Source organism: Cyprinus carpio, chromosome B21, assembly GCF_018340385.1.
Source record: "Cyprinus carpio isolate SPL01 chromosome B21, ASM1834038v1, whole genome shotgun sequence".
In the NCBI taxonomy this organism is placed as follows: domain Eukaryota; kingdom Metazoa; phylum Chordata; class Actinopteri; order Cypriniformes; family Cyprinidae; genus Cyprinus; species Cyprinus carpio.
This window is the reverse complement of record NC_056617.1, coordinates 3,028,151-3,040,985: the sequence shown is the minus strand read 5'-3', so window position 1 is coordinate 3,040,985 and position 12,835 is coordinate 3,028,151. Positions and strand designations below refer to the sequence as shown.

Below are 12,835 nucleotides of genomic sequence, written 5' to 3'. Positions count from 1 at the left end.
ACGTAGAAAAATATGATTTTATGTTCATTTTGGGGTCAATTTCTTAACTTCTTGACATTTTTATGATTCACCCTTATACATGAAAACTTAATACGTTCATATCTTAGTGCTATTTACTAAACAGTAATTGTATCAAATGTAAGTTTCATTTATCTAAAATGTGGATGTACAGGAAAACACAAAATGCAACAGAAGCATGTGACTCGTGGCTAATATGGTGAAGAATCCAGTTATATTCCAGTTCGTCCAGTAATTAGACTGTGACCGTCTCTCACACAGAAAAGCGTTGATTGTGCTATTCATTTAGAACCGTTTAATTGAAAACAATCATCAGAAGAAGAATCATAATACCAGTGTGTGTGTTTGTGAAGCCCACAGTCAAACCATGAAAGTCAGAACCGATAGAAACATCCAAGGTATAAAGTAAAGGGCCGAGCCGAGCGACTACACACCTCTGACACGTTTAAAAGAAGGAGCTAAACTCAAGGAATACTGGGAAAGCATAAATATTTTACATTGTGAGCACACAAAAGCACCTCCGCTGGGGCTCTGGATGCTACCAACAATGACCACAAGTACAATTAAGGTTTTAAGTCATGCGAGTGCCACAGGTTTCAACGTCATCCAAAAATGAAGGTGCCTTAAAGCCGTGTGTGTGTGTGTGTGTGTGTGTGTGTGTGTGTGTGTGTGTGTGTGTTCGTGCAGCATGTCAGAGTGTGATTTCTGCTAAAGCAAACACATTCACGTCATCTTCCCTCTGAAAAGCAGTGAAGCTACCAAATGATCTTGCACACTAGCTGCAGTGAAGGACCAACTCCTAAAATAGGTCGATATAAACCGCTTTTTGTTTTTCATTTACGTTTTCTCAAATATTAGTTTTCCTTCTATCTCTTACCAACGAACATGAAAATCCGGTTGTGCTTGATAGACAAAACTAAAACTTTTTTATTCTAAAATACTCTTTATCTAGCTTCCGTCGCATCCCTCTTGGAGACCGAGTTCATCCGAACTGTCCGAAAATCCACCGCAGTCTTCTTCAAAAATAGAGATTCTCAACCAGCGCAATAAAATAACTGTGTCAGTTCTAGAAATCGGCTTTCTAAAATCTTCCGTCTACAAACGCCATCACAGTCAAGCAGTCGGACAAGCGTCACGTGTTCTCCGATGGAGTGTTTGTTTTGGTGAGAGAGTCTCCCGCGGGATTTCAGCTGTCGTCACTGTTTTCTTTCCACCGGCTGCTTCAAACACAGTTCGCTTCCCGCCGACACGATCGGCAGGTTGTTGTCACGGTGATGACCAATCAGGTGGCTTATGCTCTCGAATATGTGATCTTTCGTCCGGACTTGAGGAGACATAGATTTGATTGGAAAGTTAAAACACACATGACAGAATTACTGTTTAAAAAATTTGGGGTCAGTTTTTTATTTATTTTTTTCCCAAAAGAAATACTTTTATTCAGCAAGGATGCATTAAATTGACTAAAAGTGACAGTAAAGTCATTTATAATGTTACAAATGATTTCTATTTCAAATAAATGCTGTTCTTTTAAAATTTCTATGAATTAAAGAATCCTTAAAATGTATCTGTAACTGTTTTCAACACTGATAATAATAAGAAATGTTTATTGAGCAGCAGTTATGTTAATATAAATGTCATTATTTTAGTTTTAATTATAGTTACTATAAAACTTTTAAATAAATATAGTTTTATAATTATAGTTGTATATTTTGGTTATATTATTGCTAATATAGTTTTTGTTAATATTTTGAATTAGATTTGAATTACAGTTTTCATTTTAATTTCAGTAAGTTTTAGTAATTTTGTGGTGTTTTATTTGTTTTTTTCTAATATGTCTATAGTTTTTGTTAAACTTTAGTATGAACTAAACACAAGCAAAGATTTTTTTTGACAATGAAGACTGGAGTAATGATGCTAAAAATTCAGCTTTTCATAACAGAAATAAATTATGTTTTAAAATATATTCACACAGAAAACAGCTATTTTATGTTGTATTAATATTTCACTATTTTTACTGTATTTTTGATCAAATAAATGCAGCCTTGGTGAGCAGAAGAGACTTTTTACAAAAACATTTTAAAAATCTTTCCAAGCCCTGAGTCCAAACGTTCACATTGAAAATATAGTATTTCATTGATTTGGAAATATTTTAAATAAAGTTATCACATAAAAACAAAGATCTATTTCATCATGCCTAATCAAACATAAACAAATTAACTCCACACATAAACAGAATCTTCACATACACAGAACAGATCTTCTTTTCCACTCAAGCTCAAGATGCTCTTTGCAACATTTCAAATCATGCTGGAGAACAAGATCAAGTTTCTCAAATTCATGTTCAACTTTTCACTCCAATTGATTTACTTTCAACTTCAAAGTTAAACTACAAAAGAACCTAAAATAGAAGCATCTTCTCAAGAGTTTGAACCCCACTATATTTACTTCAATACACTGCAAAAACAGTTTTCAAAACAAAGAAAAAAAAAATCAGTATTTCAAAATGGCATGTTTAATTCAGGGTGCCGTTTCTCTGTAATTATCTGTGAATTTTAATAGCAAATCCTGAGTTAAGAATGATTTGTCATTTTTCAATATGCGATCAGGTATTGCTATAATCGGTTCTTATTCAGCATTGCTCGGAGTAGGCTTTTCATGTTTAAGAAATACTATATATAGCAATTTTCCAGCCCAGCCTCATTAATAAAAAGACATGCTCAAGTCATTAAAACCCCCACCGTTCCCTCCGGATCGACCAGCAGCAGGTGTTTGGCCAGGCCGTGGTGCATCCCCGTCAGGACGTATGAGCCCGGGTTTGTGGTGCTCTTCCGCACCAGGAAGTCTCCGTCGTGGAGCAGCAGTTTCTCGGCCTGGCGGCGGCTCATCTCTCCGTGGTACCACGTCTGGTCCTCCAGCTCCTCCTGAGCTCTCAGGGCAGCCGCGCGCATCAGCAGAGGACTGGAGTTATCCACGGACGCCGCTTTACGCAGCTCTGAGGCTGAGGGAGCCGGAGTCTGGGTCATGATGGCGTCCTCAAACGGCTCTGATGGCACGAGAAAACAATGTGCTGATTGTTTATATCTTCATATACAGTCAGCTGTTTGGTGTTTCAATGCCACGCCAGCTTCCCTGGCTATTTCCATGGTGAGTAACGAGTTGAACTTGACTATAGGTTTTTAAATTACACTTTTATTTTTAGTTCCTAAGAGAACTTAATCCAGCACAGTTTAATAAAACATGTTTAAGAGATTGATATAAAGTTGGCATGTCCAACTTTATCCACATACAAACAGTATATATGCTAAATGCAACAATGAGGTGTGAAGATATTAAGATGTTGTAAACATTAACATCATGATGAAACAATGCGAATTCTAAAAATTGCTAAATATAAAATGTAATAAAATTTTATTAATACATTTTAATACATTTAATTTCTTTTCCTCACATTTACCACACATTATAAACTAAACTACAGTAAAACTACTGACAATGATGCGACAGTCAGAAGTTATTTAATATTCTAATGAGGAGTGGGATTTTGGACCAATGAGATTTGACTGTGGGCGGAGCTAACACAGAAACAGAAGCCACATGTTCAGCTGGACAAAATGTCATGGAAGAGATTATATATATGTTTTGTTGCTTTATCACAATGCGTCTGGTTTTTTATTAGGTGTGTCATTTACTGTATGCTTTGTTGGTGCTTTCTCTCATTTTTCTGCTGGCGCACAGGATGATGAAAAATAGTTTCAACAATCTAGTCAGCTGTGCCATAACTTGGCCAAATGGCCAGTATTTTTCAAGCAAGTTTTATAGGTATGCAAAACACTAATAGAACAAATTAACAACATTTTAGATGACATTAATCTCACAGTTCTTGGATTTTAACACCACAGCAAAACCTAATACTAGTCAACCTAATATAATAAAAAAAAAATTATGATGGCATTTTGACATAACTGTGTGTGTATTTAACCGTTTCAAGCACAATAAAAGTAAAACAACTACATTTTTATGCACCACCTATGGATGGCGCTGTAAAACACGTATATTATATAGTCCTACATCAGTGAATTGTCTCTCAAATCTTACTCATGTCAAAGAGGTCCTTCCTCGGGCTGTCTTTAGCTGTCCCGCTCGTGCCCGAATCGGTCAGCATCTCTGTCTCTCCCTGGAGGGCGGCTAACACCTGCGTGTCAATGTGCTGTGTGTTCACATACATGGGCACTTCTCCTGCCTTAGGGGCTTGACCTTTGACCTCAGGGAGACTGTAAATGTCACAGGACCCTATACGAAAGGCACAGACAGAACGATGATGATATTTTGCAAAATCGTTTTTTTTTTTTTTTTTGCATTGACATGAGGTGTTTTGGGAGATCTGTCCATCTGAAAATGGAGGAAAAAAAAGGGGAAATGCACCTTGTTGGATGAACATGGGCCGGCCCTGGTAGTACGTCTGGTCGACTCCAGCGGCCTGTGTGAGGACAGCAGTAAACAACATGTGAGTCATCAACAACAGTAATGAAACACCTCCTCATCACTGTCATAACAGACAGGAAACAGAGTCCACACTACAGGAAGTCCTCTAAATGAATCATTTAATGCCACGGTTTAATATATCTCAAATTAAAATCACACTATTAATGCCAACATTTATACAAGCTGTTAAGAAGCAGATCATGTGGAATGTTTTTAAACGACTAACACTGTACTGATAACTAACTTAAGAAATGTTCTTGTGGTAAATAATTTTGCTTTTTTTATTATTTTGATTTAATTATATATGTTGGGGTAGAAAGCTGGAATATTTCTGTTGTTCTCTATCTATCTATCTATCTATCTATCTATCTATCTATCTTTCTATCTATTTTAAGTTTAATTATATAATTATATACGCTAAAATAAAAATATTTCAACACGATAAACAAATAAATATTACTTTTAAATATATAATTTATTTTAATCATTATATACGCTGTGAGAAAGTTGTTTTTTGTTTCGATACTGTAACAAAATATAATATTCATCTCTCATTTTAATTTAATTCTTATATATGTTGGAGTGGAAAAGGTGTTTGTTTCAATATTATATCAAAATATAATATTTACATTTATAATTAATTTAATTATTATTTATTGGAGTGAGAAAATTTGAATTGTTCTGTATTTTGTGTTGTTCATTTTGATATAACAAAATGTAATATAATATGTAATATATAATTTTTTTAATATTATATGTTGCAGTGGGGAAAATTTAATTGTGCGGTATTTGTGTTGTTTTTTTGATATTAAAACAAAATATAATGTAATATTTATTTATTTAATAATTGTTTTTTTACACATGTTGGAGTGGAAAAATTGGAATTGTGTTGCATTTTGTCTTTTCGATATTATAAAAAAATGCAATATTTATTTTTTTATTATTTAATTTAATAACTATATACTGTATGTTGAGGTGGAAATATTGGAATTGTTCTATAATTAGTTTTGAGATTATAACAAAATATAATAAAAATTGAATTATAACAAAATGTAAGCAAGCATTACCATTAATATCAGATTTATTTTATTCCCTCAATTTAACATATTCTCTCTATTCATTTCCTGTATCTACAGAGGTAGATACTACGTTTTATGAAAACTTCAGAATAATCTTTACTATCATTATTTACCAAAAACACAATTCATAAAGAGATATTGACAGAAACACAATAGTTGCATTTGCAGGAGCAGCTGAGCTCGAGTGATTATCGATTAGCAGACCTGGCTGCTGTCTTGCGTCTGATTGGTCAATCTAGCGTCAATGAATCCTCCTGGTGGCGGCATCTTTCCGGGAATGCTGTTGTAGTAGTGATGATCGGCGGACTCCTCTCCTTCCTCCGTCCACGGGGGCTCGTCAGTACTCATAACCCTAAAGACAGGACACAGTGAGAGGCAGAAGTGGTCTCAGATCAGAATCCTGACGGTGTGGAGGAGGACTCACCTGTCGTGCATGGACGAGGGTTTGCTGGACGGACACTGCAAATAGAGCTGAAAGCGCAGGTCAAACGCCTGACCGATCGTACTGATCACATCCTGAGCCAGACCATCAGAGCACTCCAAAATATGACACGCTGGAAAACACAGGACACGTCAGGATCAATCTGACAAAAACTGTCCACGTCTTATTTCAACCCCAAAATTAAACATTTTAGGAATTATCATTAATTGTCATGATAATTAAGCACATTTAACCTCTAAATTCTCATTGCTGTGCAAATATGATATTAGGTTTTTCAAATTTGAAAGGTTTTGTACATCATGGTACTATTTATATATTTCTATACATAAAATATATATGTTACTGCAGTGTTATTTTAGTATTATTACAATACTATTAAGGTCTTTATTCATTTTTAAAATGTTTTTTATATTTCCTGTTTTTAACTGTAAATGAAATTTTAGTAATTTTGTTGTTTTTTGCCATTTTTATTAGTTTATTATTAAATAGATTTTATTAATTTTATTTAATTTTTTATTTTATTAGCTGCTAGTGCAACTAAAGCTAAAAAAAGTTTTTTTTTAAATATAATTTATTTTATATTTTATATTTTAGTTGAATATAATAATCCACCTTTAATTTTTAGTTGAATATAATAATCCACCTTTAATTTATGCAAAAATACATTGTATGAGTCAAAATTATTGATTTTTCTTTTATGACAAAATCATTAGGATATTAAGTAAAGATCATTTTCCATTAAGATATTTTGTAAATTTCCTACCGTAAATATATCAAAACTTCATTTTTGATTAGTAATATGCATTGCTAAGAACTTCATTTGGACAACTTTAAAGGTGATTTTCTCAATATTTAGATTTTTTTTGCAACCTCAGATTCCAGATTTTCAAATAACTGTATCTCAGCCAGATATTGTCCTCCTTACAAACCATACATCAATGGTTTTGTGGTCCAGGGTCACATATATTAAGAAATAAGAAATTTTGTAAAATAAGTAAAGTAAAATTAACTGTAACTTGAACATATTTTCATAAGATTTATCAGTCAAAATACATGAAACACAAAAATAATAATAAATCACAATAAATAAATAACAATAAATATGACATGTAGGTACACAAACATAAAACACGCACGCATGCTGAAGTATTAGATATCAGCAGATGGGGAACGGATGCCGATTTGCTGACTCACTCCGCTATAAAGTGTTCATTACAAGATCTTTCCTCTGACAACATCAAAAATGCATTAGAAAGTACAGCGAGAGTTTAAAACATGGCCTCTGCGCTGACAGGAAGTTAAAAGATCCATGAAATGAAAAGAGACGGAGATACAACAGCCACAGAAATTGATTTTTTGATGCTAAATGTGGCTGTGGTGGACTGATCAATCACGCTTGTTTGTGAATGTGCGTTACAGGACGGCCCGGCGTGATAAACACAATGAAATGGCCCTCGGGAGCCTTACAGCTAAAACTGTGGTTGACCAACAAGAACATCCACAGTTCTGCACCATCCACCAAAAACATGTTATGTTATTGTTATGATTAGTTCTGCAGAGAAATTAGTTACAGGCCCTGTAATGTTTTCATAGTCACTGTGTCTACAGTCTGTTTTGTAGTGATTGGGTGCCGTCAGAATGAGAGTCAAAACAGCTGATAAAAACATCACAATAATCCACAAGTAATCAACACCACTCCAGTCCATCAGTTAACATCTGGAGAAGAGAAAAGCTGCATGTTTGTAAGAAACAAATCCATCATTAAGGCGTTTTTAAATTTCTCTGTCCATAATATTGCTTCCTCCAGTGAAAAAGTCATCTGGTCTGAATCAGGAGAGAAATATGCACAGATCAAGCACAGGATGAAACAATCCAAAACAGCTCTAAACAAATATGTGGGTGGATTCTGATCCGAGAGACAACAGGAGATGGACTTTTGGATTACTTGTGGATTATTGTGATGTTTTTATCAGCTGTTTGGACTCTCATTCTGACGGTACCCATTCACTGCAGAGGATCCATTGCTGAGCAAGTGATGTAATGCTACATTTCTCCAAATCTGATGAAGAAACAAACTCATCTACATCTAGGATGACCTGAGGGTGAGGACATATTAGCAAATTTCATTTTTGGGTGAACTATTCCTTTAAGAAGTCAACCTAAGAAAGGATTACTTATAGTTGGAAAGTATTTTAACATCCAAAAAATGACACGCAAATCATTAGAGCATGAAGCAGAGAAAAAGATGGGAGTAATACCTCTCCGGTTAACAGGATCTTTTGCCACATAAGCGACGTAATCAGTGGTGTCCTGTTGACAGAAGACACAGAGAATGATTCAAAGCTAAACTGAGCTAAATCCACTTCTGCATGCTTTTATGAGCATGTTTCTTTAAAGCTGTCACATAATGGCCAACAGGATATTTCTTGCTCTTTTGAAATGAGTCTGATGTATTACATACTTCGAAATTAACAACTCATCCTCTATGTATTGAAACAGGACTACAAAAATGACTCATTTGTCAACAGTCATGATGACATCACATCTATGAGCTCATTAACATATAACCATCCATACTTTAATATTGAAAGACCAGAACATGTCATGATTATGACATTTACGCAAAAAAAAGAAAAACTGAAATCACAATCAAAACAATAATGACTAATATATGAAATTGTCATTATGACATCACATTTATGAGCTCATTAATATTGGCACACTTGGTAAATATGAGCAAAGGTGGCTGTGAACATTAATCTGAATTGATTATTCTTTTAATCTTTTATTCAAAAAAAATGCAAAAAATTCTAACCTTTCATTGAAGTAAAACAATTGAAAGTGGGGGTAAATCTTATTATGAAATAAATGTTGTTTTTTTCCAATGCATGTTGGCCGCAATTATTGACACCCCTAGAAATTATTGAGTAAAATATCTCTGAGGTACAGTATATTCCCATTCATATTTACATTTTTTAGCACATCAGGGTGACTAGGAGCATGAAATTGTCCAGCCATGACTTCCTGTTCCACAGGATTATACATATGAGAAACACAAAGCCCAAATTCCCTTAATCATCCATCACAAGGATTTTTCAGCTTAATATGTAAAATAACATATAATTATTTGGAATAGTGTATGAGGACTGAACTAAATCTACTGAGCTGAACTGAATTACTAATTTGTGAAACTGTCATGATTGTGGCGTCACACCTATGAGCTCATTAGCATATGACCAACCATATTTACATATCAACATTGATTTAATATTCAGCAACCTGATAAAAAACAAGTATGCAGAAACTAGCCAATAATAAAGTAATTTATGAACACAAGTCTTAAAGGTACAGTAGCTTATTTAGTGAAAATAATGGTGGTAAATAATCACTTAAAGCTAACTTGTACTGCTTTTGGTGCAAAAAAACATTACAAATAAGATAAAATACCACTTAAACATATTAATTATGGCCCTTTCCTTTATTAACAAAAACAATGAAGTTACTGAATATGCCCTTAAACAGCTTCGTTCTGAGATTTGCCATGAAGTGTGGTGAGACTGAACGTCAGCTGAAGAATGAATCACGGGTGTGATGCTGTAAAGTCTTACCGGATCTCCACCGGAGGCAAAGGATATGGACTGCATGTGATGATTGGCGATTATCTGTGGAAACAGGAAGGAGCATCACTCATCTGCAATAGAACACTGCATCCTGAGAACGAGAGAGGAGAGCAGTGTGTGTTTCTGGACCTGTTTGGAGTCCGGTGTCATCAGGTTCAAACTGCTGGTGGAGATGTTGAGGTTGATACTCATCCCAGCAAACTGCAGGTTACTCTTGCCCAGAATACTGGAGAGGAGTTTCGAGGGAGGCTGAAAGAGAGCAACACAGGCTCATGTTTTCATCTTCAGGCTTTCTTAATTGCTTCTTAATTTCTTATATGTAATAAAGTTAGCAAAATTGGATGATTGCTGATTTCTTAGACTGCTTGATAATTATTTGTTCTGCATCGACAGCGTAGCTTCATCCACACAAAATCATGTTCCACAAATTAAGATAAAATTATTTTTTTTAGATTTCACTAATTCTTATTATATTATTGCAGTAGTGTTATTTTAATTTATTTTAATATCTTTTTTTTTTTTGTTCTGCATCGAACTGTAGTTTCATCCACAGCGAAATCTCATTGATCCAAAATCATGTTCCACAAATAAAGATGAAATATGTTCTAAAATATTTTATTTTCTCATCTTTTTAATAATTTATTTAATATTTTGTAAATTCTTATTTTAATGATGTTTAATTTGTAGTTTTATTATTTTTCTTATAATTTATTTTACAAATTTCTGTCCTGGATTGAATAGAAGCTCAACAGTCAACAGTGAAATCAGTACAAAATCATATTCCACAAATAAAGATTAAATATTTCCTGAATAATTTTCTTCATATTTTATTTTATATTTGATTAATTCTATTACATTGATTTTTCATTTGTAGCATTGTTACTTTAATCCATTTGACAAATTCTTGTCCTGCATTGAATAGTAGCTTCATTCACAGTGAAATCTCATTGATCCAAAATCATGTTCCACAAATAAAGATGAAATATGTTCTAAATTATTTTATTTTCCTTAAACTGAGATTCATTTGTAGTATTATTATTTATCTTTATTTTGCTCATTTATTTAGATGTAAATGCTTTTTCAATTAAAATGCAGTGTTTTGCCAAACATACTAAAATGAAACTGAAATTCAATTCAATTCATTCTAGTCAGTCTTCATTCATATAACAAACTGGAAGAACATTCATAAAATAAAAATCACACATGCAATGCATCATTCTGTGTTTCTTTGCTAAATCGATCCAATGTTGCGTCATTGAATCGGGACATACGGCATTGCACGGCACGCTTTAAAGCTTTCCTAAAATCCACACGCACACGTCCCTTTCAACGGCTGCAGACGTGCATCACACACACACACACACACACGCGCGCACACACACACAAACACACACACACAGCAGGAGGCAGGAGGGCTGATTACTGCTGCTCAGTACAGAATGAGTCACCGTGCTAACAGTATGCCCACACACACACACACACACATTGCAGCACGCAATTTCTCTTTCTCTAGCCTTTATTTGATCTCTAACTGTCTTTATCTCACTCCAAACCTTTTGATGCTCCTCTTTTAGTCTTTTCCGTATTTATTTCTCCTTCCGTCTTATATTTCTCCATCTGCATCAATAACCTCCACCTCTGACCACTTCCTGTTGTCAAGTGCCATAATCTATAACTCTCTCTATCTCTGCTTGTCTCTGGTGTTTTTAAATTAAATTCAATATAATTCAATTTGTTTCATACACATTGTTGTCTTAGAAAACGGTCAGTTTTCATGGAAATTAATAATTGCTCATGCTAAGACAAATCTGCAGACTTCTTCACATTTTCTGTGCTGATTTGTTAGGGATGAAGTATGTGGACTGGATTTAAAAATGGTAAAATGTATGAGATCAGAGTACTACACTCTTACTGGTAGCTGAAAGCAATGCTATTTTAGTATCATTGATATGCCATTATAGCGTTTATTATTAGTATTTAAAATGAGTTTTTATTTTTATATTTTGAGGTATTTTCATAATTTTTGTTAAAGTTTCGGTAATTTTATTTTAAACCACTTAAGGTATTATATATTAAGATGAAATATTTTCTGAATAATTTCCTTTTATATGTATTTTATTAAGTTTTATGTTTTTTAATATATTTAAATTTAATTTGTAGCATTGTTTTTTTTTTTTTTTAACTCATTTTTGTCCTGAACTGAATAGCTTTGTCCACACTAAAATTTCATTGGTCCAAAATCATGTTCCTTAAAGATTAAGGATGTTCTGAATAATTATTTTATTCTGCAACTATAAGTATATAATTTTATATTAAATCTCTTCATGTTTATTTTATTTCAAGGCACAAAAATGTTAATAACCCTGGCTGAAAGCATTTTCAAATTAGCCAAAATGCTTAATAACAAAGGCACACAATTATCTCATAAAATCATACTTGTGCAGTTTTTGGTTTCCAAGTTGGAAAGTCCAATTTAACAAGGCTTTATATTGTACTTTTAAGACTTTTCAAAGCTTAAAGGGATACTCCACCCTAAAATAAAAATTTTGTCATTAATCACTTCGTTCATCTTTGGAACACAATTAAAGATATTTTGGATGAAAACTGGGAGGCCTGTGACTGTCCCACAGACTGCCAAGACTGGTCATATCACCGTATGCTGTGTATGCTCTTCTATATCATCTGCGCCACAAGGATGCGCAGTTTTCTTTCAAATTAAAGCTAAATACACATAGAAACAGCGCATCCTTGTGGTGCGGATGACACAGAAGAGCATACACAGCATACGGTGATATGGAGAGACACAGAGGAAACTGTTGACAAAGGAATTGTTGAATAAAGTTGTTATTTTTGTTTCCGTCGCTTACAAAAAGTGTTCCCGTTGCTTCATAAAACCCAGATTGCCCATCTGATGGCAGATGGAGTATTCTGATGATACCTTTTATGGACCTTGACACCCATAGACTGACAAATATTTATTTGGCAGTCTATGGGACAGTCACAAGCCTCCCGGTTTTCATCCAAAATATCTTAAACTGTGTTCCGAAGACGAATGGAGCTTTTACGGGTTTGGAACGACATTGGGGTTAGTGATTAATGACAAAATTGTCATTTTGCGATGGAGAATCCCTTTAATGCATTGCATTATAACAAGTTTAATGTTTAATGCATTTATTATTTGCTTTAAGATATTT

At 33.9% G+C, this 12,835-nt stretch overlaps 1 protein-coding gene across 3 annotated transcripts in view; it reads right to left on the bottom strand.

The window, feature by feature from the left end:
• Positions 1-293: 293 nt before the first annotated feature.
• The window catches only part of LOC109108077 (SHC-transforming protein 3-like), a 29,191-nt gene continuing 16,649 nt past the window's right edge, over positions 294-12,835 (bottom strand). For all 3 annotated transcript variants that reach the window (XM_042747643.1, XM_042747645.1, XM_042747644.1), the window contains 9 exons: positions 9,771-9,890; positions 9,630-9,683; positions 8,280-8,331; positions 6,004-6,133; positions 5,784-5,931; positions 4,441-4,495; positions 4,114-4,308; positions 2,757-3,061; positions 294-1,343 (listed from right to left, as the gene is read on the bottom strand). In XM_042747643.1, coding sequence (XP_042603577.1) covers positions 1,215-1,343; positions 2,757-3,061; positions 4,114-4,308; positions 4,441-4,495; positions 5,784-5,931; positions 6,004-6,133; positions 8,280-8,331; positions 9,630-9,683; positions 9,771-9,890 — 1,188 coding nt within the window. In that variant the 3' untranslated portion in view covers positions 294-1,214. The remainder of the gene's footprint in view (positions 1,344-2,756; positions 3,062-4,113; positions 4,309-4,440; positions 4,496-5,783; positions 5,932-6,003; positions 6,134-8,279; positions 8,332-9,629; positions 9,684-9,770; positions 9,891-12,835) is intronic.